The sequence below is a fragment of the Podospora pseudopauciseta genome, chromosome 1, assembly GCF_035222475.1.
Source record: "Podospora pseudopauciseta strain CBS 411.78 chromosome 1, whole genome shotgun sequence".
In the NCBI taxonomy this organism is placed as follows: domain Eukaryota; kingdom Fungi; phylum Ascomycota; class Sordariomycetes; order Sordariales; family Podosporaceae; genus Podospora; species Podospora pseudopauciseta.
In genome coordinates this window covers 2,631,047-2,656,280 of record NC_085892.1, presented here as the reverse complement: position 1 = coordinate 2,656,280, position 25,234 = coordinate 2,631,047, and the positions used below count along the sequence as shown (strand labels likewise).

At 51.5% G+C, this 25,234-nt stretch overlaps 9 protein-coding genes across 9 annotated transcripts; 3 read left to right on the top strand and 6 right to left on the bottom strand.

Annotated features, from left to right (window-relative positions):
- Window positions 1-242: 242 nt before the first annotated feature.
- Window positions 243-1,717, top strand: QC763_107260 (uncharacterized protein). The gene is made up of 3 exons (XM_062907307.1): window positions 243-369; window positions 442-749; window positions 857-1,717. Exons 2-3 carry the CDS (start codon window positions 586-588, stop codon window positions 993-995), a joined length of 303 nt encoding a protein of 100 aa, XP_062770244.1. The 5' UTR covers window positions 243-369; window positions 442-585; the 3' UTR covers window positions 996-1,717.
- A 578-nt stretch (window positions 1,718-2,295) lies between these two features.
- On the bottom strand, window positions 2,296-3,621 carry QC763_107250 (uncharacterized protein; the record flags this gene model as incomplete). Its single annotated transcript, XM_062907306.1, has 3 exons — window positions 2,296-3,106; window positions 3,173-3,489; window positions 3,564-3,621. The coding sequence occupies 3 exons, from the start codon at window positions 3,619-3,621 to the stop codon at window positions 3,047-3,049; spliced, it is 435 nt and encodes a 144-aa protein (XP_062770243.1). The 3' UTR covers window positions 2,296-3,046.
- A 2,422-nt stretch (window positions 3,622-6,043) lies between these two features.
- On the bottom strand, window positions 6,044-6,531 carry QC763_0008770 (uncharacterized protein; the record flags this gene model as incomplete). The annotated part of the gene is given in 3 exon segments (XM_062905181.1): window positions 6,044-6,070; window positions 6,079-6,234; window positions 6,311-6,531. Coding segments are annotated over 3 exon segments (219 nt in total). The 5' UTR covers window positions 6,347-6,531.
- A 6,129-nt stretch (window positions 6,532-12,660) lies between these two features.
- On the bottom strand, window positions 12,661-13,634 carry QC763_107240 (uncharacterized protein; the record flags this gene model as incomplete). The annotated part of the gene is made up of 3 exons (XM_062907305.1): window positions 12,661-13,155; window positions 13,211-13,460; window positions 13,514-13,634. The coding sequence occupies 3 exons, from the start codon at window positions 13,632-13,634 to the stop codon at window positions 12,810-12,812; spliced, it is 717 nt and encodes a 238-aa protein (XP_062770241.1). The 3' UTR covers window positions 12,661-12,809.
- Window positions 13,635-13,935: 301 nt separating this feature from the next.
- QC763_107230 (uncharacterized protein) lies at window positions 13,936-14,980 on the bottom strand (the record flags this gene model as incomplete). Its single annotated transcript, XM_062907304.1, has 2 exons — window positions 14,577-14,980; window positions 13,936-14,514 (listed from the first exon to the last, which is right to left on the bottom strand). Exons 1-2 carry the CDS (start codon window positions 14,793-14,795, stop codon window positions 13,936-13,938), a joined length of 798 nt encoding a protein of 265 aa, XP_062770240.1. The 5' UTR covers window positions 14,796-14,980.
- Window positions 14,981-15,133: 153 nt separating this feature from the next.
- Window positions 15,134-19,015, top strand: CDC5 (Cell cycle serine/threonine-protein kinase cdc5/MSD2). Its single transcript, XM_062907303.1, has 2 exons — window positions 15,134-15,903; window positions 15,964-19,015. The coding sequence occupies exons 1-2, from the start codon at window positions 15,583-15,585 to the stop codon at window positions 18,661-18,663; spliced, it is 3,021 nt and encodes a 1,006-aa protein (XP_062770239.1). The 5' UTR covers window positions 15,134-15,582; the 3' UTR covers window positions 18,664-19,015.
- A 2,144-nt stretch (window positions 19,016-21,159) lies between these two features.
- On the bottom strand, window positions 21,160-22,358 carry arc1 (ARP2/3 actin-organizing complex subunit Sop2; the record flags this gene model as incomplete). The annotated part of the gene is made up of 3 exons (XM_062907302.1): window positions 21,160-21,200; window positions 21,255-22,082; window positions 22,136-22,358. The coding sequence occupies 3 exons, from the start codon at window positions 22,356-22,358 to the stop codon at window positions 21,160-21,162; spliced, it is 1,092 nt and encodes a 363-aa protein (XP_062770238.1).
- A 243-nt stretch (window positions 22,359-22,601) lies between these two features.
- On the top strand, window positions 22,602-24,035 carry QC763_0008720 (uncharacterized protein). Its single transcript, XM_062905180.1, has 2 exons — window positions 22,602-23,027; window positions 23,077-24,035. Exons 1-2 carry the CDS (start codon window positions 22,746-22,748, stop codon window positions 23,392-23,394), a joined length of 600 nt encoding a protein of 199 aa, XP_062770237.1. The 5' UTR covers window positions 22,602-22,745; the 3' UTR covers window positions 23,395-24,035.
- On the bottom strand, window positions 23,075-24,418 carry QC763_0008710 (uncharacterized protein). The gene is made up of 3 exons (XM_062905179.1): window positions 23,996-24,418; window positions 23,723-23,947; window positions 23,075-23,626 (listed from the first exon to the last, which is right to left on the bottom strand). Exons 1-3 carry the CDS (start codon window positions 24,088-24,090, stop codon window positions 23,206-23,208), a joined length of 741 nt encoding a protein of 246 aa, XP_062770236.1. The 5' UTR covers window positions 24,091-24,418; the 3' UTR covers window positions 23,075-23,205.
- Window positions 24,419-25,234: the final 816 nt, after the last annotated feature.

Sequence of the window (25,234 nt, the reverse complement as noted above, 5' to 3'; positions counted from 1 at the left end):
TTCCAAGACGGCGGACCATCAGTTGGAATGAACCGTACCTTTCCTCGCTCCTTGACAGCTTGCAAGATGACGCCATTCGTGTAGCCAGGTGGTGTCAAGAGAGCCGTGAATCTGGCGGGGCTGAGCTTATTCATCCAGTGCCGCTGGCCATTGCGGGGCACAGATCCACCATGTGAATCAAATTGCGGGCCGCCCCTTCCCAATTAGGAACCAAGCTCTATCGTCACCTATGACGTAGTTGTGGGAGCAGCCCTTTGGTTGCTCTTATATGAAGAGCAGGAGCGAACAAAGCAACTCCCACTCACAACACAATTCCCATCCATCAACAAAATCCGAACTTTGAGAATAATTTTCCGCAAGTAATAAAAGGTTAGCTGACCGGCTTCCTCCTCCTCTCTTCTTCACACAAAGCAACAACTGACTAGTGTTCCCCATCCACAGCAACTTGCTCCAACGACTACTTGACCAACCCCACGAACAACACAACACTATCAACGAACAGCTCCAGCTTGCGATATACCGCAGCAACATCTACCTGAAACACCCCAACTTTTCAGTAAACACCACACAAAACAAACCGCCAAAATGACTCGTGGAGAGGCTACCCGCGCCAAGGTTTTCTTCAAGGGCGAGCACGATGACTTTGTCGTCGTTGTCGACAGTGCTGAGGACTACCAGAAGTGGGTTTCTGACAGATCGACCCCCCTCGCCCAGGTTGTGTCTTCTTTCAAGGTCTTTGCTACTCACCGGTGAGTTACTCCTCCTCGTCAAATTTACCCCGCAATACTATGTCGGGTTGTGCGACATGAATGACGCAATAAATACACTGTGTGCAAAGTACTGACGAGAGAAACAGCCACGGTCCCCACGGCAGACTTGAGGGTGCCTCGAATGCCCTGCTTGAGAACGAGTTTGGTACTTCCAACGAGGATGAGGCCGTGATTAAGATTTTGGAGAAGGGCACACTGCAGGAGTTTGAGGTATGTGAAACTTGAAGCGGTGTTTGCTTCTCTTCCTTTTCGTGTTCTTTTGCTGGTGGGAGGTGGAATCAGGCAAGGCTCCAGCATGTCAAATAAGCCACTGTCATTATCCGGCCGCCGCGGCCGCCTCGCCAGTTTCGCGGATGAGGCCGCCTGTATAAGCTTCTGCTACGCCGTTTGGCTTCAAATGCGAGAGACTGGGCGGCCGGCCTGGCGACTCGCGAAACTGGGCTTCGCAGTGTGGTTTGCGGAGCCCCACGCTGAGCCGCTCGGGTGCGAGGTGGCCGACTGGCCATGTTGAGTCGCCAGCAACCATCTCATGTTTGACAGCGCTGGTGGAGGCTGGCTCATAAAATTTACTCCATGACATCAACCAAACTATACGAAACATGATCGCTAACGAGTCTCTTTGATATAGTTGCAAGAGCGCCAGGGCTTCAGAAACGATGCCAACGCTATCGGCAGCGGCAGATAAGCAACCAACATCTCACTTGCCACCTCCTGGTGAGATCAATCGCTGTCTGCTTCCTATCCATTAATACATTCGATTAAATCAATCCCAGTTACACCGATACTACTCCTGGACGAAATCACGGAATTGGGATCGTTACATTGGAGCGAGGCGGAAGGTGATGGCTGGATTGGGGAATATCTTGTGAAGGGGCGTAGGAGTTATTTAACCCTAAGGGAATGGGTAGCCTTTAGATACCACGCCAAACAATGACATGATCTGAGATGACTTTTTGATGAACTGATGTCTGTTGGTGTGAAATGTGTTACAGAAGTATGCTGGGCGCTTGTGAGCCACGTGATGACGGTTGTGTCAGTGAAATGTGAGACAAGAGAAAGGCTGGGCGCTACCCGCAGATGAAAACATCCAGAACTTTCGAGGTAGCCAGTGAGAAGTGTCTCAGTTTGGTGTCACAAAGTTGATTCGTGAGCTGCCGGAGTTTTTGTAGGACATGAGGAGCCTTCTTTTTTCTTTCCGAGATTTTGGAAAATGCTATTTATGGATTTTGAGTTTCGGCGAGTGAGTGAGAGGTGACCCAAGGGAGAGAGACTGGGAGAGGTTGTAGAATGAAATTTACACCGAGTGAGGTGTCTAGGTAGGTAAGGAAAGGGAGTGAAAATTGAGCAAGGATGATAAAAGTTGGTGAGGTTGGTGGGATCATGGAATGGGACTGGATTTTGTCGGTGTGTAACCAACCCACTGCGAGAAATGCTTTCATGGATTTCGAAGTTGAGTCCACGGGTGTGGTGAAATTGACATGTGAAGGAGTTGGTCATGATTGAGGTTACACATGCAAAGATGGAATTTCACACCAGCCGACGATTGCCATGAAGATAGTTGTTGTCAGTGTTTACCGCAACTGAGGCGATGTATTCATGTGTTGTTGAGATTTTTACAGCTCCACATCTTGGATATACAACACAACCCCTAAGATATCCTCCCTACACTGCCCCTCCCGCTCCCTCTCATGCAAATGCAACCACCATCATCGCTCTGTTCATGGTAAAGAAAGGAAATGTTCATCATGATAGAATAAGAAATACTAGTATATTCATGAAAAAATAGAAAGCTTCCTTCCCCCTGCTCCTCCTGATCCTGTCTCTCTCTCTCTCTTTACTGCCTGCTGCTGCTTCCTCCTCATCCATCCTCCTCTAAGAAGTTTGTTGGGATCTGGTATCATTCGTTGTATGTATGTACGTTTCCCCTTTTTCTTCCCCACATATCCCTCACTTCCCAGAAGGCATTATATTATCATCCCTTCTCTTCTTTCTTTGCACAGTTCCTCGGAAGTAGTGTCGGTTATTGTTGCCTCCGGCTCGGCCAGGAAGAGAAAAAGATTTTTGGTGAGATGTGGAGTTGTAAGATAAGTGGAAGAAAGGTAGAAGGTTGATATTCACACCGTCGTCGGCGCTAAACGTCGTCGTTTCGGTTATGTAGGTAGGGACAAAAAAAGGCTAGGCTCCTTTTGGTTATGTGTTTTGCCACAACCTAAAAGCGGTTTTTGTATTTGTGCTTTTGCGTTTTGAGTAAAAAATCCAGAAAAGATGATGGCTTTTTATGCCCTGCTTCCCTTTCCGCCTCGTTGTGGTAGTGTCCATGGCTTTGCGCAGATGATCTGTTGAGAGGATGTTAGTTTGATGGTTCAGGAGAGGGGGGGGGGAAGAAGAAAAATAAAACGCACCTCTCCTTCACTGTACGCCCAGAAATACACGCCCAGTCCAATCACCTGATAAATCGCAGCGTTGGCACCTTGGTACAGCAGGGCGGCGGCGAGTGCGGAAAGAGGAAGGAATGCAAGACGGGCTTCGAGACTGCGGTGGATGCTGGTGCCGGCGATGAAGTTGAGGGGCCACTCCCACGCAAGAAGGAAAAGGCCGCAGATGAGGTTGATGGTCTGGAGGACTGGTATCGGCTTGACAGCACCGTCGAGGGTCTTGGTGAGGAAGTCCCACAGGATCTTGGGCCAGAAGTACCCTTCTATCGCAGCGGCAATCTGGTCTAGATTTTCTCTCATGTCAGTGTTTCTGGTCTTCGGCAGTTACCCCCCCTTTTTTTCATGAGATATAACTTACAAGTTGCTGAGGCCAGGATGATGAGCCTCGCCCAGTGGTTCTTGATAAGCTTTCCCATGTTGACTGATGAAAAAAATTGACCGATGCGTTTCCAAAATTACAGTTCCTTGCTTTCGATGATTCCCCAAAAATGACAAAATCCCAAATGCTCTTTGCCGTGCTACTCCAAATCACACAAACGCTTCGAATATGCTGATGATGCTGACGTTTCCCAAAAGTCCTCAAATTACACCACGTTTTTCGTTCCTTGCTGCCGATGAAATTACCACAGAGGAGTTGAGTTGAGAAGAAAGAGCGGCCCGGCGCGAAGTGAACAAAACTCCCAAACAATACAAATATACAGCGCTGAATAAAGGTTGTCGTCGAGACCAAAAAAAGGAGGGCGTAAATGGGCGAGGTTCCGGACCTGCGGGTTGGGCTGAAGGCCTGAAAGGGTAGAATCGAAAGGTATGACGAAAAAAGAATGATCGATATGAAAGAAGGCTATCGACCAGCGGATGCAGAAGAAAGAAGGGAAAGGCAGGAAAAGGCGAGGGAATCCCAAGAAACCCACGGCCAGCGGGGCTCCCAAGGACTAATATTGGGTCCCGCTACGCTCCGTCTGCCGAGGCCGGTGCTAGGTGGTCGTTCTCGGCAGGGTCAAGTTCAGGGAGACGGTGGTGGAGATGGCGTCCAGGGGGGCGAGGTTTGGTGTATCAGATGGAGAATCGTCGAAGGGGTAGAGGGGATGGGTATGTCTCGTGTGTCAAACTCTGATTATGGTGGGCATCCGAGCGGTTGTTTCTTCTCTTCTTCGGATCGAGGACTAGGCGGCCATGGGTCAGAGGCCTGGTGTTCGTCGCATGGAGGTCGCACTGGAGATCAGACAGAGTGGAAGTTTACCCAAGGGGGAGGTTTGAAGCAAAAGGGGGCGTTTGGGTTTGTATGTAATGTAGGTATGGAGTAAAGACGGCTGCTTGATCGACGCCCGTCCGGGACCATGCGAGTTTAAGAAGCGACAGGGCAGGCCAGACTGGACCAGGGGAGGTACCTTGCAAGGTAGCACCTTGAGGGAAAAGTGACCAAGTCGGGCTATGGGGCCATGCGCATGCCTGTAAGTCACAGTGGGGTGCCCTAGCGAGGGGGGAGTGACATGGAAAGAGACCTTGTGTTTTCTTAAAACACAAAGAATTGTTATGTTTGTCGATGTAGAGAAAAGGAAAAAGAAAGGGAAAACAGGATCTTCTTGATGTCTCATGGACAGCACCAGCCACGGCCCCGACCCGTTTCCCGCGTCTCTGCACAAGCGATTGTCAGCCAGTCCTCATTACGCTCGTGGCTGTTTTCGCCGCTTGAAGGCGGATTGCGGATGGCGAGCAAGATGGTGGGCGGCAGACGGTACAAGAACGTGGATCCCCGCCCCGTCAATTGCTGGGGAATCGGCCGCCACATTTGGTCGCTCGAACAGAGACCGAGGCCTCAAGTGCCAGCCGTGGACCATCTTGCCTCACCTCGTGCCATTGTGTGCACACCGCCGCGTATTGGTACTCGCCATGATTACCCAGCAGCAATTGGGTGGTGATAGTGACTCTCCCAGTGGAAGCTTGCGAGAAATGAGGGAAACTGGTTGCTGTCTTGCTCCGTCTGGCGTGATTGGGCATGCCGAGGGCGGTTACAAGCTGGGGTCAGCCAATGAGATGGCAACCCGCCTTGTCGTGTATCAGACGCAGGGGTCCCATGCACTCTGGGCATGCGGTCCCGCCCTCTCCAGGGAACATGTATCGATTCTGTAACTCGTCAGCGCTTCACCAGCGTCAAGTGACTTTGCCCTCATCAAGAACGACTCTTTGAGCGAGCAACCAGAATAAAGCCGTGGCCAATCCACTGACAGAGCAACATGTCGCCCAGACTTCTTGCACTTTTTAAAAATACCACCTAGATATCGATAGCATCCTTCTGCAAGCAATTACATGCTGCGGTATGCTCACCTGGAAGCAATCCTCCAATCAACCCTACCCAGTACAAAGTAGGTAAGCCTCCCACCCCTTTTTGAGCCGCCTGCAAAGAAGAAATGCCTTGTTTTTGATAATGGACGTACTCACAGAGTTTTGACCGTCGCATCTCCTGTCGCAACCCCATCATCTTAAGTCCTGAGACCGGGTCCCACCCCTATGGCGGCCTGCTGAAGCACAAGCCGTTTGAAAGGACTTTCATCAGACGAGCTTGGACCATGAATGTTCTGGCAGGGGTAAAGGGGTAGAGCAGGGATAAGCGCTGGTGCCCGTTGATGGCCCGTGCACAATACAATTGTGCTTTGCCCGCCGCTTGCTTGCGTTCGGACACGGGCCCCGCCCCCAGAAGCGAACTGCTCGATCGTAGGGAACATAAACAGCATTCAAGATATATATTTGATAGCGTCAAACCGGCTGTTGTCGGGCGGCGCAGAGCGGGTTTGAACGTGTTCAGCTGCCTCTCTGTCGGCTACACAGCTTGAGCTATATCTATCCCGCGTGTCCATTCCGCTGCTGCTGCATACATATGTCGATGAAGTTGTATTCCGTGGCGAGGAAGACGGCGGAGCTTGAACCGAATTCAATTCATCGAGGCATCGGATGAGAAATTTCCCAGAATAGGGCGACTTGTAATCGGACGATGGACCGTAGTCTAACTTGGCATCGAGCAATTCCTTGAACTGAAGGGTGACGAGTGAAGCATCTCGCCATTAGCAATCTCCATCCTCAGCAACAGCGAACCACTCCCATTCTCACCCTACACGCCATATCTCCCGCCATCGACTTGGCCATCACTGGCGTCCTCTTATTTCTCCGTAGCAACTACAACACAACCTTGCGGATTCCACGCGAAACGTCATCCCGCAAACAGCGGTGGGCTCAAAGTCGGCCAACCGGGAAAAGGTTCGTTGTTCGGTGGTATTTCGAATATATCCTGCACCCGGCCCGGCCATCTTCCGCCTGCCAGCCATCTTCTCGTGCATTTGCAGATCGAGAGAAAGAAAAATTAGCGTCGTCTTTTCCTTTGGGAAAGTCTCGGAGTTTGGGTCGTCAAAAGTGGTCCCGGACAGAAAAGCTGGCGGCTGGTCCCCCGCAACAATTGGATTTCTCTTCAAGACCCACATGGACGCCCGACCAATCAGACCTGCCAAATAGCCATGAACGATCGTCTTGCATAAACAAGCGCAACATTGTGCTTTACCGGCAGCAATCACATCCGGTCGGTACGCTTCTTTCAATATGTACCTATTTTTATCCTATTTTTTTTTCTCGATAGCACCGGAGAGTTGTTTATGGTCAAGTTTATAAACTCCACGCTGTTCCCCTTGCTCAGCTTCACATGCCAAACTAGACCAGACCGTCCCATCGAGGTGACGAATGAGTCGACTTCGCGTTCGTATGTGAAAGACTGAGTCGCCATGTGGTGCCATGAGCTTGTGACGCCAATTTTTTTCATGACGTGATGATGTTGCCGGGCAGTCAGTCGGTTGCTAACCTTCGTGAATAAGATCAGAGTAGCATGTCAAAAGCGCTTGGAAGCAGAAGGAGCTGGCTGGTCACGTCAACTGGGTCGAAGGATCTTTCGCCTTGCTTGACTGTTCGAAAGAGTTCATCTAGTCTTTGGTTCGGCCGATCAAGCGGTCTCGTCAACGCCGCCATTGCCGCTGAGTTGCGTGCTTGCTTGCCGACCCCGCGTCTTGTGCCACACGGAATGGTTGTGAGGTTGAAGGCCGTCTCCAGCTCCTATCTACTTGGCAACTGTCTGGGGCGGAGTTAATGGTGGGGGATTATGGCTTTCACAACCCTGGTGTTTTTTTGACTAAATCTATTGCATTAAATCCAAAACCATCATTGACTGAAGTGAGGCTACTTATGTCTTTTGGGAGGTTCCCTTTAAACCCCTAAGCCACATCTACTCCTTCGTGACCTCCCACCATTCGCGCCGCAGCTGATCCAACCACTCCTTCTTCACCGTGACCCCATCCTCAAACGACGACGCAGCTATGTATCTCGCCTCATCAGGAACAGGTCACACTCTGTAAAAGTCGTGCTCCGGGCTGCATCTGTAGTACATCATCGACCTTCGTTGCTCTGGGTCCTTCAGAAGTGCCAAACACTCCCCACACCAGTTGGTCACCTCTGGACACACCTCGCAATAATATAACTCGGAAACCTCGCCAGTTTCCCTCTGACAATGGTCACAGGTAAAAATCCCGGCATCCTCGTCGATATTGAGAGGCAACTCGTTTGCCTTGGTGGGAGAGGCTTCAGGTGGCGTCTCCTGGCTACGAGTCTCTGCCGGCGGATCAGCCAGACTCAAAGGTTGGCCGCTTCCTCCCGCATGGTCCTTGTTATTATCGCCGTCATCTTCGCTCCCTCCTTCTACCGCGCTCTGCTCTGACTTAGCCTTGACACCATTGAAGAGAATGGCCAGAATAGCAGAAGCACTGTGCTTGTCGCCCGCATGCAGCAATATCTTGGCCAAGTGCTGCAAACCGCTGGTATCGTTCGTGGGATCATCATCATCAACACTGCTCAGCCCCTCCAGAACAGCAGCGCGGAAACACTTCCTCCACACCGATTCCTCCACGCCCTTGTAGAATCTCGACCACCTCCCCCAGATCATAGCCGGATAGTCGGTGCGGAACAAGTCAAAGCCATCATACCCCTCCTCCAGTCCGGTGGAACCCTCGACAGCCAGCTCCCTAAGCTTGTCCACGCTGAGCGGCCGCAGACTTTGGTTAGCTTCCACGACTGAACTGCCGTGTCAAAATAATGCTGCGAGAGCCTGTTTCTCGCCCATTTCTTCCAATTGGAGAAGTAACTTTGAAAGTTCTCCCCCTTCGCCGACAGTCGTTCCAAGAAAACCCCCCAAAGCTTGGCACCCTCCTCCTATAGACCATATTCGTGATATTTGAAGGTGGCTATTTGGTAGGGAAGCCAGACTTTGATGTAGTCACGTGCATCATCAGCGTCGACAATTTCCAGCGCTTTGTCAAGGGCGTCCAGAGCAAACTGAGGGCGACCATTCCGTGCACAGACGGTGCCCATCTGCGAGATAATGTATTCGCCATGAACGAGCAGGCGAACAAGCAAGCTTGTCCCCTCACGTTGGTGGTCCTCAAGATCATGCAAGCTCTGGAGAACCCACATCAGCTCTGCGTACTCTTCTCGCTGGTCGAGTTTCGTCAGGTACGTCGTGGTGGCCAGGATGGCATACGGCTCCGTCTGGAAGCCTATCTTGGCCGCCGTGTACGCCTTGTCTTCATCTCCAATAAGATCGGCCCATCCACCAATCCGAGACCAGAGATAGGCGCTGATCCAAGTTGAGTCTTCTGGAATGGCGTTGATGGCCTTTTCTTGCCACTCAATGGCCTCCTGGTACTTGCCTTGGCTTCCAAGACACCGGGCGAGACCTTCGAATGCGGGCCATGCATCATCGCAGAGCTCGATGGTTTCGTAGTGATCAATAGCTGAGTCATAATGCGACCCTTCTAGGAGCATCCAGCTTAGACAGGTATGCCAGTGCATATACTTTGGCCCGTTGAGCCCACTCTGGGACGTGTTCCAATCGCTCCGGTATGAGAAGCTCAAAAACCCAACCAACTCCTCCTAATTCGAATTCTTGCTCTTCCGTGGGTGGTTTCCCATCTTCAGCCTGGAGCAAACGTTAGTAGTCTTTAAACTTGCAAAGACAATAGTGATGCTCTTACCCAGTTAAGCCACCCGTGAAGCAGCCAGGTCACCCAGTTCCCCTTATCGGCGTAGGTTTCTGCACTGAAATCTGGCCTGTCGAACCACTTCTTGGACGCAGCCTTCATCATGGGCTGCAGGAGAACAGGGAGCGAGGCAGCGGCCGAGAGCATCCACACCACAGCATCGTCCTCGTCGTCCTCGTAGTTTTCCGTCATGAGATCTTTAAGACATTCCGCCTGCCCCAGCCAGCCCTGGACGATTTTGAAGTACTTGTCGGTGGCAATCCACATATTCCAGAATGTCCGATGCAACCCGTGAAATTCATCATATTGCAACACCGACTGCAGCAGACTGAGACATCCTTTCTCGGTCCCAAACAGCCAGTAGAGCCCCTCAACTATCTTGGCCGCTTCTCTGGGAGCAATTGCGTCCTTATCAATCTCCTCCAAGTGGTACGGAAGGTGGCATAAGGGGTAGTCACATAGGAAAGCAGACTCGGTTGGCAACGCCAGCGCCAGACGAAGTATGTCAAGACAGGTAATGACAATGTTGACATGGGTGTTTTCGATTTCGGGTATAATCGATAACGCGCGGAAGTCTCGTGTCTTGGAGGATCCCTCTCGTACTAGATAGTCTCGGATGTGTGTGTGGCAGAAGGTGACGCGGGACTTCAACTGGCCAATGTTCAGCCACTCTAGCATTTCGCTAAGAGCTTCAGATTGAGCCTTTAGCTCAGTACTGGGATCGCTCTCATCATGCGGTCCAGAGTTGGGAATGGACTTTGCCTTGGCGCGCGAAAACAATGCTGTGTATATCGCCGTCCTCGTCGTCTGAATCGCCATCCGAGGCTGTATCCTCATCATCATCCTCGTCGTCGTCGTCGGAATTGAACTCTAGAGTGACCTCATCTTCGTAAGCAATGAAATGGCCGCCCGCTTGGTCATTGGCATCTCCCAGGTCTTCGTTCGATTCTGTCGGAAGGAGAGGATCGCGATCGTCAGGGAACTTCAAGTCGAAAACTGAGGACAGTGTGCTGCGCATGTGTTTCCAGAGCAGGCAAACTTGTAATGAGGTTCAGCTCCTCAAACAGCAGAGGCCTTCTCGAGTACGTCATGAACAGAAGCATCTTCCGCATAACGCTCTCGTCGATTACTTTGTCCTTGTCGATCCGATCGAAAACCGAAAAGATCATGCCGTCCAGGCTGGAAGGCGGGTGTTCCAAAGTCGCCTTGATCTGTGGCAGTTCTTTTTCGATAAAACTATCCAACAAAAGCCGGGCCCATAAGAAGACCCCTTCCGCTCCTTCTGATACCGTCTTCAAGATTTTATTGCCTTCTTTCTTTGCTTTCTTGACCCCATCGGGCTTTTTCGAGGCCAGCTGGAGAAGGACCTTAATTTCTGGGAGTCGCTTGCGAATGTAGCTGTCGATGTCACTCTGATTTTTGGTGTGCGACACCTCGATGAAGTATGCTTTCTCCAGCCGTTCGAATTCCACATCACTTTTCAGAGAACCCCTCCCGATGATGGCAAGTCTGGTGGCACGGTGGCTGTTCATGTTTCGAGATACGACCCGATCCTTCATCAGACCGAGAATGGTCCTCTGAGTCTCCGGTGTGGCTTCATCTAGACCGTCGACTAAGATTGTGACGGCTTGTGTGTCCTTCCCCCCAGGCTGGTTGTAGTAGTTCAGAAACATATGATTCCAAGTCTGTTCGGCCACGGCCGTCAGGCTTCGTTGCTTGCAAATGTTGATGGTGTGCTGCCTGAAGTTCTGGTCCTGTGCTGCAATCTGCCAGGCAAGCGTTTTGAGAATCACGTTGGCGTCTCTCAAGGTTTCGTTGTTCTCCTTGACAAAGAAGTAGGCTACAGATTCGGCAGGCACGCCGTTGCTGACGGCAAACTCGGCTTGCTCAAATAGCTGCTTGACGATGCTCGTAGAGAGGAAGCTCTTGCCAGCTCCTGGGCCACCGAAAATCCACAAAATCGAGGCGTTGCGGCTCATCTATGACTGGAATAGAGGTTCTTTCTGAAGCCATTCGCCGGTATTTTTGAGGAGGTTCCATTCATTGGTGTCGAAGGTCTCCTGGACGTCATCCCAGGCAGACGTATCGCAAAAAATTTGCCTCAGGCACGCTTCATCCTTGTCCTTGGATGCCTTGTCTGCGCTGTTCATGACAAGCTCCAAAGTCTGGTTTGCTGTGTTGCTGACCGTCTTGGCTATCTCCTCAGTCCTTTGAGCTGTTGCATATGTCACGCCGAGGACGTATCTCTGTTCACTGCCAAGAATGCGATTCAAGTCGTCGATCAGTTTCTTGGTAGCCTCATCTTTACCCAGGAAGGTGACACGGAGATAGGCATGAAAGTGTCGCTTGGAGATTAGGTATTCGGACCGCCCGATGACCTTCAGAATAGTAGCGAGAATTGCGACGATCTTTCGCCGCAGCGCACCATCGATGGTGGCATTGACATATTGGTCTAGCCTCTCCGTGAAGTCGTGCAGTTCCCGGAATACCTGCTCGACCCAGTCATAAGCGCTGGAAACGCCTTCGCAAACTTTGATGAGATATACGGCTGCGCCGAGAACGGCGCTCGTTGCAACACCGTAGTCAGCTACTGAGGCGGGGGTAACAGCTATTCTTGCAAGTGTTGAGACTGGCGCAACGAAAGTCTTGAGTGCTCACCACAGTCGAGGCTTGTCTGGACGAAAACGTCGAAACTCGGCTCCCGAATCCTCGATAACTTTGCCCAGCTCTTCAGGGCTAAAGATGTTGCTGAGGGCAGCAAGACGCTCAGGACCAAGTGGCCGTGCTGTTTCCTTGGTATACTCGTTAAGAGCATCCGCCCAGAGCAAGCTGATGTCGTCTTGACCGTTTCATGTTGGTGGGTGATGCTGAATATCGTAGGGATGGCTTTGTTGCTCGATATACAAAGGCCAAACTGAGAGCGCGAAGTCTTGTGAGGATTCAAACATGTAACGCCATAGTTATTTATTTGGCCCCCTCAACTACGAGTGTGATAAAGGGACGAGGCTGTATGCAACAGCGCCGCCTGTCTGCTTCACCTGGGGCGGGGCAAATAGGAAGCGACCTCTCTCATACAGTCAGCATTTTCTTGGTGCCGAGATGCAATCGGCAAAGATAAATGGCTTTGTAATATTGATCATGAGCATATGAAACCAGCTCGGCGACCTGCCTTATTCAAGGTTAGGCATACTCACTGTCGAATGTGAATCGGAGAGAGATGGGGAGATGAATGGGGTAGTGTCGTGCCCTATGAGGGGAATTAGAATACCCAGATACCTGTGTTCATTAACTCTATGTCAGTACAGAGGTGATGATTAACTTTTCAAGCATACAGATACTGTTGAATTGAACGGCAAAGCAAAACACGGATCTTGGTAAAGTGAAGTTGTGCTGGTTTGGCGCCTAACGATAACCTGATGTGGTGTACTGGTTGTGAAGACTGATTTCTCCCAGCTTGTCCTTCCTAGGCGAGATTTTACCACTGATCGACCTACCTTCTGGGGGTTCCCTACTCAGAGAGAGGATGGCATACCTACCTACCTCAACCAGAACCTCACAAATCTCTTCCCATCCTCTGGTCCCAACACATCGTGCATTCTGTCTTGACCCTCGCGTTCCGCCAATTGGCCATCAACCAACAGCTCTCGAAAGCTGAAGAATTCTCCATTCTGAGACATCGTATCGACCGCCTGCCTAGAGAGCTGCCTTTCTCCTGCCGAACAACAGCCTAACAAATCCCTAGAAACATCAATATCCACTTGCTGCTGAATTCCGTCATCAAGGCCCTCCGAATATCCACGCTGGAAAGTTTTGAGGGTTGATGGTAACGCGTCAAAACTAGTCAAAGGGAGAATGGGGACACTTGGGTGGACATCCATCAATCTGGGAATCATGTCAGTGGAAAAATAAACAGAAAGTGCAAAAGAGGGAGGCAAACTTGATCTGAAGTGACATGAACGCTTTTATAGCATCTCCGTGCTCCTTTTCATTCTCCTGGTCAAGCAGGAAAATGACACCTGCTTTGGCATCGCCGAGATCTCGCCCGAGCTGGGTAATTCGAGCCATTGCTGTAGGCTCCCCTGTTTCGACATCATCTGGTGAGATCAAGATAAACTTGTAGACCTGAAAGACTTCCGCATGCTCTTGCTCAACGACTAGAGAGATGTCATGGGACTGGAGGGTAGATTCTATAACTGGTTAGAATGTTGGCGGAGAAAGCGATGTGGCCAAAGGCTCATACCACGCCATTTTCTACTGTCTGACTGCAGAAGCATTGTCGCGACTGTTGTCCATGGTTGTCGGGTTCTCAGGGTTGAGCAAACGAGGCTGGTTGGTGTTTCAACAAGGTGATGGCTCCTCATGTTTGCTGTCACCGAGGGGTAGAAAGCAACTTAAAACAATTGGAAATGTGTTGAGATTTTGGCTCGTGAAAAGTAAGAGGGTATCGCTTCCTTCTATCCCAGAGATGAGTTCCCGCCTGCCATGTCTATCATTGCTCTTTCCCCAGAACATAAAACTCAAAGCCACATCGGGTCACTGGACCTACAATGACCCACAGCGCTGTCTAATACTTACATCATTGCACATATGCTCAGGCAGCCACGTTAAGTGGTGCTTGCCCGTTCTGTGAACATTCCCGCAGCGAGGCTCGATTTGAATGAATTATGCCGCAGGGGTAGCCAAAAGGGGCTGCTTTGTCTTTGGGTCTTTGAATGCCCTGAGAGCCTCCTCAATCAGCCGCACCCTCTCTCGCTGCTGCTTCTCTGCTTCCTCAAGCTCCTCTCCCCTCTGCTTCAACTCCTCAACTTGTTTCTCCAACTCTTGGATCATCTCCTTGTTCTTGTCTGGTTTCTGAGAGGTTCTCCAGTACTCATAAGTGACCAACCCGGTGGCAATGGCCAAGATGAACGCATCGCCAATAACATCCGCAAACAAATCCACAGCCTTGGCTTCAGGAAGAGCCCTAAATTGTCGCCTCCAGATGCTTTTTGGTGGCTCCTTAACAGGGTGAGAGTCGCGTGGGGTGGTCCCATATTTGGCCTTGAGCTCTTCCTCCCGCTTGACTTGCTCTTCTGTCTTGACTGTGGGCGCTTCGGCTTTCTCCTTTGCTTTCTGAGCAGCTTCGGTATTGCGCATCGTAGCAACCGACAGTCGCATGTTTATTTGGTGGATGACCTGGCCGTATCTGGCAGCGAAGGCGCGAAAGCGTGGATGTTCATGGGCTTGGTGCTTGATGTGATTCTGCAGCGGAAACCAACATCAGTGGTCTGCCGCGGAGAAGAGTCGGGTCAAGGGGGACGAACCGCGCCATATTTGGAGATATGCCGTACAAAGAGAGCAGCGATTTTGAATAGGGGCAGGGAAACCATGGCGAATCTTGGCTGGCCTCCAGTTGGCCAAGAAATTTGGGAATCTCGCGAGATGGGGGAGGAGGAATGTTGCTGAGTCAAGGATCTTGGGCGAGATAGTCGAGGGAAGGGTGTAATGGCGGAGCAATATCGTGTAGCTAGCCGTATATACATGAATACAAGAGACAAGGATCCCTCAACAAAGATAGACCGATTATTGCATAGTAAACCAACACTCGAGAGAGCAAATAACCGGTATAGCAATCAGTTTCAGTTGATGAGATGGAGTCATTGGCAATGGGCGGGGAGCTTTCTGACGGTGAATGGCCAATCAGAATTGATCAAACGCAGGAAGCAGGCGAGGTGAATGTTCTTATCAGATAAGATGTGGCCCATGCACATCCGACAACTTAGTGTTACCGCCGTTTGAAGGCCGTTGCCCTGGCGACACCGGGGAGGAGCAAATATGGAGCTCACTGGCCTTTCATCCACATTGAATTCTTGAACAAGCGACATCCACACACTTCCGGCATCACCCACCATCATCTGTTGATTGCCGGCTTTTGTTGCCACTTACACAGTTTGGTGTAATTGTCGACTCGGTTTCCGGTGTGTCTACTAATCGTAATAGCCCGTTACTTTTCATGACGGCCACCGAGCGCCAAACAGTCAACACAGTCCAACGGTGAGTTTTTGCTTGTTTACAACGGCCCTCCCTGCCCCCCACCCATCCCAAACGAAAATTCATGTCGCGTGCACGTTTGCAACGCCCAAAGCTGTCTTGTTGACAGCACTGCATGCATTTTGGACATTACTGACGTGTCAACAGAATAGTGGACCAGCCGTTTGACGCGTGACGTTAGTTTCGGTCCCCTTTTCACCGATCTCGTCCTCGAACACCACAACATCGCTGAGAACAAAAAGTTCTCGGCTTGCAACAAAGCAAAGGACACAGTCGGCGATGGTTGCAAAGGGCGTCGACATGGAGGCCCTCTCCCCAAGGGATGCCAACGCCCAGCGGCTCCCTCGGACTGAGCTGAAGACTAAGGCCGCAGCACAGGTTCTGAAAGCCGCAAAGGACAAGGAACACCCGCCACCACCACCCAACAATGTCGTCGAACCACCCAGCTCGGACCGGAGGGAAGGCATGGTGTACGAGGTTGGCAAGGCCTTGGGCAAGGGCGGGTTTGCCATCTGCTACGAGGGGGCACCAGCTGGATCCTCCAAAAAGTTTGCGCTCAAGATTGTCAAAAGCCAGATGCCAACGAAGATGGAGCAAAAGGTGTGATCTCCTGTGATACTTCTGTTGACATCTGGCAGAAGAATTAACCGACCTCTCTAGTTCCAAACCGAGCTGCAAATTCACTCCAAAATGCGACACCAGAATATTGTCCAGTTCCACCGCGCCTTCACTTTCGAGCGATGCACTTACCTGGTCCTGGAACTCTGCCCCAATGGCTCGCTTATGGACATGGTCAAGAGGCGCAAGGGGTTGACGGAACCCGAGGTGCGCTTTTACTCTGTGCAGATTGCTGGCGCCATCAAGTACATGCACGCCAAGGGTATCATCCACCGTGACCTGAAAATGGGCAACATCTTCCTCGACAAACACATGAATGCCAAGATTGGAGACTTTGGTCTGGCTGCTCTGCTTCTGACAGGCAAGGATATGCAGATTATGCGCCGGACAACGCTGTGCGGAACACCCAACTACATCGCACCCGAAATCTTGGAGAAGGGCAAGAAGGGTCATGATCACATGGTTGATATCTGGAGCTTGGGTATCATTGTCTTTGCTATGCTTACTTCGAAGCCGCCTTTCCAGTCCTCGACAACCGACGAGATTTACCGACGTGCCAAAGATAGAGATTACGAATGGCCTGCGCCATCTGCCGGGCGCCCATTCATCAGCCAGGAAGCCAAGGACCTTGTTGCAACAATGCTGCAAGAAGCCTCCCAAAGACCAGATCCAGATACCATCGTTGGTCACCCATTCTTCACCTCTGGCTACATGCCCAGCTCCTCCGAAATCACACCGAAACTGAGAGAGATTCCTCCACAAAGCGCTGCATTTTATGAGCCTCTTTCCAGCTCCAAGGCGCAAGCCATCAACCTTCGGACCGTGCAGGAGATGTGCCAGGAGTGTGGTGTTGGGCCTTGGCAACAGTCACAACTGGTGTTCAAGAATATCTGGCGGGAGATGGCAGAAGAGGAACACTACGGGCTGACTCCTGTCATTCCTCTGGCTGAGGGTATTGTTTACCGTCCGTTTGACGAGGTCCGGAATGAGCAGAAACTGCAACGCCTCGCCGCGCAACAAGACCGGGCCACTCAGCAAGCGACAGAAAAACTGTCTCAACTTTCTGTATCTGACGATCTTAGTGGCCTTAGCCAGAGCACCCAGTCTCAGAGTCAAAGAGTGCCTTCAGGCCTTTTGCGAGCACCACCACAGAGTTTTGCTGCCCAGCAGAGAGCTCAGCATAGACCGGCTACCACGGCCGCCCCTGCCCCTGTCCCTCTTGTTCGGTCTCAAACAGTCCCCGAGCCCGTATCGAGAACAACAACCAGCAGCTTGCGGGCGAGACCTAGGCGAGAGTTGTCTGCACCAGTATCGTCAACTGCCGAGACCGCTGAAGAGGCACCGAAAAGAACCAGTCGCACCTTGCGCAGTCAACCAACGAGAAGCAGGACCACGGCAGCCTTGCCTGCCGAAGAGGCTGCTCCGCAGACGCGACCATCGGTATCCAAGCCAGCCAAACCTCAGGAAGAGATGCTTTCGCTCTTTGGCCCGACGGAGTGTCAGGAACACGTCCCGGGCACTCAACCTGATGTTGTCTTGGACCGTCTCCAGAAGTTACAGGCGGAACTGGAAAGGGCGCTCAATGCCCGTACCATGGCTATCGTCTCCACCAAGGAGCAAACGCCAGCTCCCCCACAGATTGTGGTCAAGTGGGTTGATTACACAAACAAGTTTGGCTTGGGCTACATCCTGAACGATGGCAGTGTTGGATGCATCCTCCGGAGCATTCCTGCAAACGAGGGTTCCCGAAGCGGTGTTTTGCCTCCCGCTTGCTTGCTGGTTCACGGTGCTGAACGGCATTGCCAGCGGAAGGAGGACCCGACCTATAGGGACAGACACCAGATTGTCCCCATGAATGAGGGCATTTACTTTTACGAAAACAACGGGGAGGATGGTATCTCGCGTGTTCGAGTCCCTCCTCAAAACTTTGCCGTAACAGTCAACTCGGATGGGTCAGTGGGGAGACTCTCAGCCGGTAAAGACATGTACGACCATCGGAAGCGGGAGAGGGTGGTCTTGTGGAAAAAGTTTGCCAATTACATGATTGCTTATGGTCGTGAGATGGAGAACCCGGAGGAGGCTAACATCCGCCCTCCTACCATCACAGACCTGGACGCAGCGCCGAATGATGTTGTTACGTTCTATCAGCGTTTTGGCGATGTGGGGTGCTGGATGTTCTGCGATGGGCACATGCAGTTTAATTTTCCCGACCACACCAAGATTGTCCTAGATTCAACAGGGACGTGGTGTCATTTCTGGCATTTGCCGCAGGATGCTGCAAAGAGGTTGTATGAGACGGGATCTCTGGCCGAGTCAGCGCTCGATGACCGGTCGGTGTTGTCGTATCCTGTGCAGACTCTCTTGAACTTTTCGACGGTGCCCAAGCAGCCGGCGCCGAGGGCTGGAACCAGGAGCACTAGCAGCTCGTCGAGGAGACGGCCGGAGATTAGCCCAGAGATGCAAGGGATTCCGGCGGCAAACATGTTTAGGCAGAAGATTGAGTTTATCAGGGATACTGTGCGGGAGTGGAACCGGAACGGGGGGATTGGGAACAGCGATATGACGCGGGAGAGGAGGTTGAGGTGGACGGGGATGAGGGAGACGAAGAATGTGCAGATTCCGGCGAAGCATGTTTGGGTCAGCATTGGGGCTAGGTGGGGAGATCAAAGGTTGTCGGCGTATGTGGATCCGAGGAGACCGGAGGAGATTGGGGAGGATATTGATGAGAGTAAGAAGAGGTGAGGAGGAGAGGAGGGGAGTGGAAGAAAATGGGTGGTTTACAATCGTTTTTGGGGGGCGTTGTGGTGGTGGTGGTTGTGGTGGTGGTGTATATATTTATCCATTTTTTGAGAAGAAGGCTGGTTTGGGGAGATGATGTTACGATTCCTTATTTTGTTGGGATTGGGCGTTGTGTTTAGTTTATGGTTTTCTCTTTCAAGGGTAGGAGACAGAGTGGGAGTATTTGGTCGTTTCCTTTGCTCGGGACATTGGTATTCCTAACTGCCGTTATATATCATTAGTTTGGTATGAATTTGTTGGTTATGACCTGGCTGACGTGTTGATGTTGGGTGGAAGTGATTTACTTGTTCATTGACTTACCTGAGGGTTACTTACATCTTTTCAAACCTTCCAAATCAGGGGTGGGCACGGACCATTCAATATTCGCAACACATCATATTCCATCCTTTGGCGGTTTCAATATTGGTTTGTTGGAGAAGGAGAAATGGTTGAGAATGCACAAAAGTTCATTTTAGGTACAACCCCAGGCCAACGATACAATGCGCGCATGATAGCGAAAATCTCACAAATTCCCAATCTAAATACCCAGCCATCCATACCCAAACATATGAAGAAAACCTCAGAGCAATTCCCCCCTCAAACCGCCACCCCTCGCACACCTTGTGTGATCACGTACTACAGCTGCACTCCTCAATAGCACTACTACTGTCCCTACTCAAAGCATCCCACCAAACACCCTCCAACTCCTCTATCCTCTCCACCGCGTCCCAGTCTTTGAGGATTTCACAGAGCAGGATCCCCGCGTCGGTGATTTGGACTGCGAGGCTATGTGTGGGGGGGTTTGCTGGCTGGTCGGACGTGAGGACTGCGGCGCCTAGGTCGAGGAGGTAGGCCATTTCTTGGAGGGTTTCTCTTTTCTTTTCTAAGGGGTGGGAAAGGGAGCGGTGCCAGATGATGGAGCCGATTTTGGATATGTTTTTGTTTAGTTGGGTTTTGTTGTCGATGGGTTGGGAGGGGAGTTTTTGCTTGTTGTTGGAGGAACCGAAAGGGAGACGGTGGGAGGTGAGGATTGTGCGGTAGTCTGTGTCGGCTGAGGTGGAGGATGATGTTGGGGAGGAAGGGGGGTCGGACATGGTTGTGTCGAGGTCATCTTCGGCGGCGGCGTTGGGGGTGAGGAGATGGGTGGTGGTGGGGTTGGGATTCAGTTGGGAGGACATCCACGTGTAGGAAAAGGGACTGGTTGGTCTGCGAGAGGTGAGTTTGCTCGTGGGGGTTGGGATTTTCGGCGAGGTGAAGGTTTGGGAGGTGTTACCGCTGGGACTTTCCCTTTTGGTATCGCTATCGGTGGAACTGTAGACCATTGCCTTTGCTGTTCTGACAACACAAGGGCTAATAGGCGAGACAGCACGTGGAGATGCAACCCGCCTCACAGGAGACATCTTCCTGACTTTGTTCTCGTGGCTGCTCCTTGTGCTTTCTCTTTCTCTGGCTTCTGATCTTGCCTTCCCCCTTTCTCTCAGTCTCTTCATCACCAGTGCTCTCTCACGGCGACGGCGCTGCCTGCGTTGGTCAAAGACGTGTCCCCTGATGAACTTTTGGGTTGCCAAAAGACAAATATATTGAATCTCCAGGATGAGGCCAGATTGGTCTGCTTCTGTGGTTGGAGAGGAGCGGCATGTGCAAAAAGACCTTGTTGTGCTGCTGGCTGATGACTTTGGAGAGGAGCCATGATCAGAAGTAGGGCCCTGGGGAAGCAGATTGGGGGATAGAGCAAATCGTTCGGGGTAGTGGTCCTCGTCGTCGGTGTCTTCCATGGCGGCGGCATCATAGCTCATCAACTGAGAAGGATAGTCGGTGTCCACAGTTCGGACAGGGGTGTGTTGTTGGAGCTGTGGCTGAGGCGGAAGACTCAGCGGGCTGACAGATCCGGCTTTGTAGTCGCGAAGCAACTTGGTATGCTCATGGTCTTGTTCACCAGAGTCAGAATCTGGTAGTTCGATGACCCGCACGCCTGGAGGGCTGAGCGAACGAGGGTTGGGTCTCCAGTGAATTGTATTGAATATGACTAGGCCAGTGACTGCCTGTGGCTCAGAGGAGCGGGCCTGTATTCCGTCATCGTCTGCTGCCACGGTGATGCAGTCTGATACCGCGCTGGAGCTAGAAGTGTAGATGAAGCTGCTCGGCGACGGCTCTTGGGGTTTGCTGGCGCTCATCTTGGGCATGTCGCTGGGCAGATAGAGGGAAGAGAGGAAAAGCAGGATGAAGATGGTCCAAAGGCACTCTTGAAGAAATCCAACGCTCTTGTTCTTATAACAACTAAGATTCTACAGACAAGGGACCTTGAAGGCTTCAACAAGTACCTTTAAGCTACCAATCGGGTTCATGCGCGCTTCCACCAGTTCACGCAGGCTACCGTAGTAAAGACGAGGTCAAGTGTGTGTCTCAAACGGCAAACAGCACCGTGATCCGATTGGTGCATCTTTCTAGATCATCTATCATTTAAACGTTCCAAATAACAAGGCGCCCGTCCACGCCGCTTGCTGTATCTCGTTGTTAGTAAAAGTGATAGCTGACAGAATCCTTACAAGACTTACAACTAAACTTAGCAACGGCATCACCAGAAGTTTCGTAGGGACGCAGCATTGTGACGGTGTTTTGATGGACTGTCTTGAGCTGGGTGTCATCTTTGACCTTGCCCTTCAGATCCATCTGCTTGAACATGTTGAGCGCGGACTCTTCCCGGGCATCACCAAGACCAGGGCGGCTCTTGGCCTCAATCGTTCCGCTCAGCTGCCAGCCATTAAGACCACCCTTGAACCGGAAAGCCTCGCAGTCATATCCGGCGGCAATGATCTCAGCCTCTCCATTCCAGATGAGGCTCATAAAGGGGAGCAGCTGTGTGTTGATGGTGACAACAGCCCTGGGCGGCTGCTCAGGGGCGCTTGGATACACAACAGTGATGCTGCTGTCATGCGCGGCAAAGGCAAGAGCATCTCCGCTGGGGGAGAAAGCCACTGAGTGAATCCAACCAGCCGAATTGTTCAAGTACTCGCCACAGATGGTGTTGAAGGGCAATCTCTCACCCCAGGCGGTGGGCTCTGGCCTGGCGTCGACGCCCTTGATGAAGCTGGACAAGACGCGCGCATGGGCATCGGTAGAGCCAGCGGCAAGAAGGACCGAATTGGGATGCCATGCGACAGTGGTGATGGTACTGCGAATTGGCTTCTTCAAGTGCTTCGAGACCCACCAGTCATTTTCCTCCTCGAAATAGCAGATCGCGATCAGTCTGTCACCAGATCCAACCGCAAACTTGGTCTCGTTCGGCGACCAGCGTACAAAGGTGGCAGCTCGGTTGATGCGCAGGAGGACGAGGGTCGGCTTATAGCCTTGGGGGGTAGGTTCCCACACAAGGGCATTGCGATCTGTGCGTGAGAGGTCAGTTGGAGTTGTTGTCGGAGATGGTCAAGTAACTTGCCCTGAGAGCAGGTAACAATGCGTCCTGAGTTGGGGGCAATATCAATGCTGGTCACAGTCTTGTCGTGGCCCTTGAGCTCATCCTTGAGTTTGAAGCTATTCCCGACCCTTCCGTAGAGCTCGACAGTGGTGTCGCGCGCAATGGCCAGCGTTTGGCGGTCAGCTGAGAACGAGTGATCCGCAATGGGATTGTGGAAAAGGTGGTGGACTTCGGGGGCCGACATGGTGTTGATGTTTGTACGGTAGGAGTAGCTCTCTACTACCGCTAGAGTTAACGAAGATGATACCTAGTACTGACTGGAGTTGCTGGTTGGATGATGGTGGAGTTGACCTTGGTCAGGGGAAGCTGTTGCGTAACTGGTGGGGCTGGCGGGATGAGGCGCCCTGACCAATGGCTAGCCACACGCCTAGGGGTGGCGCGTAGGATTCTGGTGTTTGGTGTCTGGCGCCTCCAAATTTCAGGTCACCTTTAATGCATCCATCGACTTAAATATCAACAACACCTTCAGTGCCTCCGTCCACAAATCGCGAATTGTTTGCGCCAATTCAGACAACCCCGATACTTGTGTTGTTTCCGAAGCACAAGAAGCTACAAATACTGAAAACCGACGATGGCTACACGCGCACTCCCTCCTGGCCTCCCAGCCAAGGTCGCTTCAGTGCCGCCAAACCAAACCCTCTATGTCACGAACCTCCCATCCAACAAGATTCAGAAGGAGGACCTTAGGACAGCACTCTACATGCTATTCTCGACATATGGTGCCGTATTAGATGTGGTGGCGCTCAAGACAATGAAGATGCGCGGCCAGGCTCACATCGTGTACAAAGATATTCAGACGGCCACGCAGGCCATGCGGTCGTTGAATGGGTTCGAGTTTTTTGGACGGGAGCTGGTAGGTAGTTCTTGTCTTTCATTTTTGGGTATATACTAACTCGAAACAGAAAATCTCCTATGCAAAGTCCAAGTCCAACATCATCGCCAAGCTCGACGGTACTTTCAAACCACCTGCAGCTTCGACGGCAGCCCAGGTCGAGGTTACCGACCTCCAGCAGAGCATCTTCAACGCTCCTCTACCAGGGGCGTCTGCAAATGTGACCTCCCGCGGTCTTCCCCCCAAGCCATCCGCGTCTGATCATGCCATGCCTGACGCCGCTGCTGAAACGCGCGGGACAAAACGGCCAAGGGAAGAGGAGAAGAAAGAAGAAGAGAGCGACTCGGATGCAGAGATGGAACTGGAGGATGATAGCGACGATGAATGATACCCGCCAGGTTGGCATAATACAGCGAGGATATGTTGGGGCACAGCTCCTTGGGCTCAGCCTACTGCGATTCGATTGCCATCTCTGACGGAACCCAAAGGCCGACACAACCCCCCACAAGGCCCAACCATACCATGAGATAGTCCTCCTTGGAGCAGTCAAATGTTGACATTGCTTCACCAAGAAGACAAGGATGTATAAAAAAACTGGGGAGCCCTGTAACTGGGTGATGCTGCAAAATGGTTTGTGTTAGTCTAGGACCTTTCGATCAGACGCAGAATCGCCTAGTTAACCATATTCTTGACAGCATAATGAAAAAAAGACATACGTCGGCCGAGATGCCACCAATTTCCCCAGCACTGCGGAGTCCATCTTTGTACTGGTCTGGTACGAGACGTCGAAAGACAGTATCGATGTTGAAAGCTTGCTCATCAACGGGGAGGTTGTGTAGACTGAACCACAAACAGGGCGCTTGATATGTTGGGTGGAGATGTATTTCATACACGACCTGCCCAGCAGTTGCCGTCGACTTTGGCTTCTTGTGGAACACAGCCTGGGAGAGTGTGAGTACAAAGCACGGTTCCAAAGCTATGGAACGTACCTCATCAGCATCCTCGGCCTCCACCATCTTGCTGTCCACCATGTCGTCGCTGCTTTGAAATGAAAGACTGTCAAATATGTTTGATAGGTCCCCATCGTCTAGCTCTCCTTCCAGTGGTCGAACTATTTGGACATATGTGTTGTTTTCTGGTCCTAGGCCGAAAGCTGTGTTGAGTGCGTTACATGTTCTGAGTTTCCATTTTCTCCGTACGGGACCCAAGGTAGCTTGGCAGTATCTCCTATCCAGGTGGTGGCACGCTTCGGCGAACTCTTCGCCTGTCAGGAAGGGGTAGTTCTGGAACTCGGATGATTTTCTCATGGTGACTCTGTTTGGGTTTCTTCAAAGGCTCCGTTTATCGAGTTGATGCGAGTGGAAAGAGCAAACCATGCCTAACTACTTAAACCTAATTGGGTCAAACGGTAGCCTCGATAACTGGGCAAGAGCATGACGATTAGATAAGCCTTCTTTCACTTACACCTTCCCTCGAGCCTCACCTCACCTCAACGCTCAAGTGCTTCATGGATTATTGCGCATACCCAAGAAATCCCAAGGCTAGGGTTTAAACACTTTGCTACCGTCCTTGCCAAGTCCATTTGCCGTTTGCCGTTTGCCATTTGGTGAAGGATGGGTCTGACAAACAATTTCTTGGCATTTAGTCATGATCCCCTGGAGACAAAAGCTCATCAAAGCGACTGTTCATGAAATTAGAGAACATTAAAACATATAAAAAGAAGAGCTTGAACAGCAAGCAACCACCAGTATCACAAACCTTAATCATCCACGGAAAGTGACGATATCGGCTGCCGGCATCAAACATAGCTGTCCTTTTCAGACGCCAAGACTCGGCGCACTGATCGACCGGCCACGATCTGTTGTTAGAACCCCACACAACAGTCGCATGCAACCAAGATATGCCCGCCGTTGTCAGCTCCAGCCAATCGACTTTGCTGGCATCTTTTTGACTGCATATAATCCCAAGAAAGCTCCAAGTGTTCCTGTCTTCCGGTCAGCAGCATTCCTGCCCACCGTCTGACCTGCCACCCGGGGAAAGAGCCACATTGCTGGCCAAAAAGAACGGACGGGACGAAGGGTGTGCGTGTGTCTTTTTGGTGTGGATTCTCGTCTTGCTCTTGTACATATTGCTCTTCCCTGTGTACATGCAGTTTTGTCTCTTTCTTTCCTACCTACTTTATTCCTGAAAGAAGTCTCAGCTCACACACCACCACATCTCAAACCAAC